At 48.1% G+C, this 6586-nt stretch overlaps 1 protein-coding gene across 1 annotated transcript; it reads left to right on the forward strand.

The window, feature by feature from the left end:
* Nucleotides 1-519: 519 nt before the first annotated feature.
* Nucleotides 520-864, forward strand: LOC147095929 (histone H4-like). The gene has a single exon (XM_085974039.1). The coding sequence runs from the start codon at nt 520-522 to the stop codon at nt 829-831; it is 312 nt and encodes a 103-aa protein (XP_085830165.1). The 3' UTR covers nt 832-864.
* Nucleotides 865-6586: the final 5722 nt, after the last annotated feature.

Genomic DNA, 6586 nt, shown 5'->3' on the forward strand with positions numbered 1-6586 from the left:
AAACCCGGGTGAACTGGAAACACCCCACAAAGGTGAGGGGGGGGGGGGGGAGGGAAGCAGTGGTACAATGGAAAAGTCGTTTGCTGGAAGGACCGAAATATGTAATGAGAGATAAAAACTGGGAAGGACTTCAATAAAGCACAGCTGAAGGAGACAAAACTGTGTCCAAAACAAGGTCTGACACAAGGAAGATCGATTCTATTTGTCTCTCTCTCTCTCTCTCCACAGGTGCTGCCCAACCTGCTGAGTATATTCCGTGTATTTTCTGTTTTTATTTCAGGTTTGACAGCATTCGCAGTATTTTGCTTATGTTTCAGTGTAATCTCCCCCACGGGTGCAGTTCAATATCGGCTACTTGAGAAGGAACCGGGAGTCCTCATTTTCATCCTGACTCCGCCCATTTATAGGTTTCCAACCAGGTCCGCCAACATTGTATAAAAGGAGTGTGCGGCGCCGAAAGCTTTTATTCCCAATTAAATTACTAGGGTTGTTTCTTTTGGAACAGATTAATTTTCAGTTATGACTGGCAGAGGGAAAGGGGGTAAGGGGTTGGGGAAAGGCGGAGCCAAGCGGCACCGCAAAGTCCTTCGTGACAACATCCAGGGCATCACCAAGCCTGCCATTCGCCGCCTGGCTCGGCGAGGCGGTGTCAAGCGCATCTCCGGTCTCATCTACGAAGAGACCCGGGGTGTGCTGAAGGTCTTTCTGGAGAACATCATCAGAGACTCGGTCACCTACACGGAACACGCGAAGCGCAGGACGGTCACTGCCCTGGACGTGGTGTACGCGCTGAAACGCCAGGGGCGGACACTCTATGGATTCGGCGGTTGAAAGGATTAAAATAAAATTATGGATCTGAACCGAAAAAAGGCTCTTTTAAGAGCCACCCATTCAATCGACAAGAGGGCTGTGAAATGCAAAAATTCTTGTAAACCTCACTGCGATATTTGACAATGAGGGGCGTGGCAGGAGCAGGCACAGATAAGAATGTAAGAAATAGGAACAGGAGTCGGCCATTCGGCCTTCGTCTCTACTACACCACCTCATCTCCATTTTCCTGTACTATTCCCATACCCATTGATTCCCTTAATATTCAAAAATCTATCCATCTGTCTTGTATATACTCAAAAACTGAGCCTCCACAGCCCTCTGGGGTAGAGAATTCCAAAGGTTCACCACCCTCTGGGTGAAATTTCTCCTCATCTCAGTCCTAAATGGTCGACCCCTTATTCTGAGGCTGTGACCCCTGGTTCTATACTCCCCAGCCAGGAGAAACATCCTCCCTGCATCTACCCTGTCAATCCCTGTAAGAATTGTGTATGTTTCAATGAGATCACCTCTCAATCTTCTAAACTCTAGAGAATATAGGCCTGGTCTACTCAATCTCCCCTCAAAGGACAATCCCCCCGTCCCAGGAACCAGTCTGGTGATCCTTTGTTGCACTCCCTCTATGGCAAGTATATCCTTCTTTATGTAAGGAGACCAAAACTGTACACAGTACTCCAGGTGTGGTCTCACCAGGGCCCTATATAATTGCAGTGAGACGTCTTTACTCTTATACTCAAATCCTCTTGTAATAAAGGCCAACATACTGTTAAATCCGTGAATCTTGATGTATGGTGTCCTTCAAGAAATAGACAGAGACTGCAGAGGAACAATCAACAGGTGTTTACTGGATGAGGGTTGCTCTAAAAACTAACAGTACAGATCCCTACTCAGGGTTATATACAGGTGTGGTCACTGCCGGTACTACAGTATACAGAAGCTGCAAAAAGTAGTTCTCCCCTTAAAGGTACATACACTACAATTCCTCCCCTTTTAGATTAACAATACCATAACATTCATTTAACAATTAACACTTGTAACATGCAACATTAACTGAAAATAGTCCATTTATAAATTCAGTCTTTGGTGTGGCTTCCTGATCCTTTCTGGATAGCGCCTTTCCTGAGTGTCTTGCTCTTGGTGCGGAGGCGATTCTGGCCCCCTGTCGTCGATTGGTTCATCAGCTTCCGATGCTACTGTTTCTGGGGTAGATGCTACCTGTATGTCGGGTTCATTACCAGGTACGCGAGACATGGGTTGACCCGTTCCTGTGACTCTAGGATCTGGTCGACATGGCGTCTCACAATGTTCTCCCCAACATCCACTGTGTACATTAGTGGCCCCTGCCGTGTGCATATCGTTCCTGGTTGCCATTTCTCTGTTCGGTAGCCGCGGGCCAAGACTGGTTGCCCTACATTGAAGCTTCTTGTCGGCTTCTCATTGATGTGCTGGAATTGCTTGTTCTCAACATCTCTTCGTATATTTGGTCTGAGCAAATCCAGACGAGATCTCAACCTTCGGTTAAAGAACATCATGGCCGGGGTCTGGTTGGTGACTGCATGTGTCGCATTTCTGTAGGCTAACAGGAAATTGTCCAATTTATGCTGCAGTGGAATGTCGTCATCGCACATGGCCCTTACTGCCTTTTTGAAGGTTTGTACGAACCTCTCAGCCAATCCATTTGTGGCTGGATGATACGGGGCGGATGTGTAATGCCTTACCCCATTCCTTTTCATAAATTTCTGAAACTCTTCGGACACAAACTGTGGTCCGTTATCACAGCAAATCTGCTCTGGCAAGCCGTTGCTGGCAAATATGGTCCGTAGGACTGCAATCGTTTTCTCCGTGGTGGTGGAGGACATTTTGATCACCTCAGGGCATTTCGAGTGCGCATCCACAGCTATTAAAAACATTGAGTCCATGAATGGACCAGCAAAATCAATATGCACCCGTTGCCATGGAGAGGAGGGCCACTCCCATGGGTGTAGAGGGGCATGTGGTGGTGCATTTTGGACCTTCTGGCATCCTGAGCAGCTTTTTGTCAGGTCCTCGATTTGCTGATCGAGCCCCGGCCACCACACATAAGCCCTAGCAAGGCTTTTTATTTTCACCCCTCCCAGATGACCTTCGTGAAGCTCATTGAGCACTCTCTCCCTTAACTTGGGTGGAATTACCACTCGGGATCCACACATCAAGGTCCCCTGGCATACTGACATCTGTTCTCTTCTGGATGAGAATGCTGGCAACAGTGAGTCGCCATGTGTTGGCCATCCCTTCACTGTCAAGTCATATACCCGAGACAGTGTCGGGTCATTTCGGGTCTCCTTCTCTATATCCGCGTTAGTTACTGGCAAGCGTTCAATTATAGTCGAATAAAATATTTCGACAGGGTCCACTGCTGGTGCTTCCTCCGCAGTAGGCAGTGGCAGGCGTGATAGCCCATCAGCGTTTCTATGCTGTTTCGTGCCCTTATACTCTATTTCATATTGGTTCGCCCCTAGAAAAAGGGACCATCTTTGTAGCCGTTGCGCAGTCATCACTGGAACGCCGTTCTTTGGATTAAAGATGGAGACAAGTGGTTGGTGGTCGGTCAGCAAGGTGCACTTCTGCCCGTGCAGATAGTGGTTGAACTTTTTCACTCCCCACACTAGGCTGAGGGCCTCACTGTCAATCTGGGCGTAGTTACGCTCGGCTGAGGTTAGTGACCGAGACGCAAAGGCTACTGGCCTCTCCGAGCCGTCCGGGAATTTGTGTGACAGCACCGCTCCAATACCATAGGGTGATGCATCACACGTCAACCGAATTGGTAGTGCTGGGTTGAAATGAGCCAACACCTCTTTTGATGTGATCAATTCTTTGCAGTTCTGGAAAGCTCGTTTACATTCGTCATTCCATGTCCATGGTACCCCTGTTTGCAGTAGGGTGTTCAGTGGGTGTAGTACTGTAGACAAATTCGGCAAGAACTTATGGTAGTAGTTCACCAGCCCGAGGAACGACCTCAGTTGTGACACATTTTCCGGTGCTGGAGCCTTGACCACTGCCTCAATCTTTTCAGGGGACTTATGTAACCCCTCTTCATCAGTAACGTGGCCACAATACGAGATCTGCTTCTGGAAAAACTCGCATTTGTGGCGATTAGCTCGGAGCCCATATTCCTTCAATCTAGTGAGCACCTGCTCCAGGTTGGCGAGGTGATCACTGTCATTTTCGCCCGTGACCAGGATATCGTCTAAATAACACTGGGTCCCTGGAATCCCTTGCAGGACTTGATCCATTGCCCTTTGCCAAATAGCCGGAGCTGATGCTACCCCAAACACCAGCCAGTTGTATTGGTAGAGACCTTTATGAGTGTTGATCGTGAGGTACTGTTTCAAGGCTTCTTTTACCTCCATTTGCAGGTACGCCTGGGCCAGATCAATCTTAGTGAAGCATTTTCCTCCAGATAGCGAGGCGAAAATATCTTCAATCCGCGGAAGCGGATATTGTACCGTGTGAAGGACTGGGTTCACTGTCACCTTAAAGTCCCCACAGATGCGAACTTTCTTTGGTTCCCCAGGCATATTACTCAACGACTTCTTCATTATAGGAACGATGGGTGTAGCCCACTCGCTCCAGTCCACTTTGGACAGTACTCCTGAACGTTCCAAACCTTCCAGCTCTGCTTCGATGGCTGGGCGGATCGCATAAGGCCTTAAAAATCTTTGGGCTTGCATTTTCCTCTATTTTGATCATCGCTGTTATGCCTTTTAGTGTTCCGAGTCCCTCCTGGAACACTTCTTGTGCGTCAGTTAGCATTTTTGACAGTCGTCCAGGTGTGACGTCGTCATCCTTTTTGGCATCTACAGCCAGTGCTTGTATGGAATGCCAATCTAGCTGTATCTTCTGGATCCATTCACGTCCTAGTAGTGGTGGTCCTCCATCTGGCAATACATATAGGTCCATTTTTGGTGTTTCCTTGCCGTTATATATAACGTTCACCCTTATTTTTCCTTTGGGCTAGACTTTTTGCCCCGTGTACGTCTTCAAGACAATCTCTGTATCTCTCAAGGGTATATGTGAGAATAGTCGCTTGTAGTCCCTTCGGTTTATGACTGTTAGGGCTGATCCTGTGTCCAATTCCATTTTCACTTGGACTCCGTCTATCTTGAGCATGACCCAGATAGTTTGGTGATCCTCCATTTTGATTACATTATGTAGTTTCAGACAACCCAGCTCCTTGCTTCCAGAGTCTGTATCACTTTTCTGTTCGTCTGAACTACTCTCTGTCACCTTATGTACCTTTTTGTACTTGTCCTGTGGAGTTTTCTTGCTGCTGGTTTTCTTTCCCGACCTGCAGACTCTTGCTATGTGTCCTACTTTTCCACACTGTCTGCACACTTGGTCCTTGAACCAACAATCCTTATGGTCGTGTGTTGTTCTGCCGCAGCGATAACACTTCACTGCTCCATATGACATTTCATTTGTGCCATATTCTTGCGGTTTCCGTTGTATCTCTTCAGCGCCCCGTGCGGCTGCTTCATGTGATACTGCCATGCTGAAAGCCTTGTCCAGTGTAAGATCCTTTTCTGATAGAAGCCATTTCTGTGTTCCTTCACTTTGAAGCCCACACACAAACTTGTCCCTTAAAGTATCTGCTAGTCCCATTCCAAACTGGCAGTGTTTCGATAGCTTGCGCAGTTCCGTTAAATACTCAGCATTACTTTCATCTTTATGCTGGTTCCTTTTGTGAAACTTAAATGTTTCTGCTATCAGCAGTGGTGTGGGGTTTAAGTGGTCCTGTAGAATTGCCACTATGCTTTCAAAATCCTTTTCCACTGGCTTCTCTGGGGTTACTAGGTTTTGCAGTAAGCCATACGTTTTTGTACCCATGGAATTCAACAATACCAGTGCTTTCCTGGCATCTGGCACTTCATTCGCCTTGCAGTACACTTCTATGCACTCTACATATGTCGGCCAATCTTCGACTTCATTGTTGAACGCTGTGACACTGCCACTCTTCGGCATCCCTGGGTGTGGTTAGACTGGCTAAAAATGGCGTCTCCCGCGCTCTCCCTTCTTCTCCACTGGCTCAAAATGGCGTCTCCCGCACTCTCCTTTTTCCCCCACGGACGCTGCTCAGCCCTTGAACACCAGCCGCGCTCTGTTCATTTTCCTGCGCACCTCTCTCATTGACGCCACTCGGACCTGAACCCCGGCTGCGCCCCGTGTGCTCTACCCTCTCTCTCTTTTTTTTTTCCATCGACGCCGCTTGGTCTTCAACCCCAGCTGTGCCCTGTGCACTTTACCCTCTCTCTTACCCCGTCGACGCTGCTCGGCCTTCCCCTGTGCCGTCGGTCAGCTCCAGCCGCCGCCGTCCGGGAAGGGATCTGCGCCGTACCTGCTGCGAGCCCGTCTCGCTGGAGTCTCTGCCGAATGGTCGATGCCCATGCCCCTGGAATCAGCGTTCTTCTGCAGAGTTGCAGGTAGGTTCGAATCGACTCGTCGCCAATGTTAAATCCGTGAATCTTGATGTATGGTGTACTTCAAGAAATAGACAGAGACTGCAGAGGAACAATCAACAGGTGTTTACTGGATGAGGGTTGCTCTAAAAACTAACAGCACAGATCCCTACTCAGGGTTATATACAGGTGTGGTCACTGCCGGCACTACAGTATACAGGAGCTGTAAAAAGTAGTTCTCCCCTTAAAGGTACATACACTACACATACCATTTGCTTTCCTAATTGTACCTGCATGTTAACTTTCAGTGATTTGTGTACAAG

This window comes from Somniosus microcephalus, unplaced genomic scaffold, assembly GCF_052327205.1.
Source record: "Somniosus microcephalus isolate GS21.2 unplaced genomic scaffold, FLI_Smic_1.0 unresolved_chr1, whole genome shotgun sequence".
NCBI classification, from domain to species: Eukaryota; Metazoa; Chordata; class Chondrichthyes; order Squaliformes; family Somniosidae; genus Somniosus; species Somniosus microcephalus.

Excerpts from the sequence above, each read along its gene's own strand:
- LOC147095929 (XM_085974039.1), top strand. The coding sequence starts at position 520 with ATGACTGGCAGAGGGAAAGGGGGTAAGGGGTTGGGGAAAGGCGGAGCC.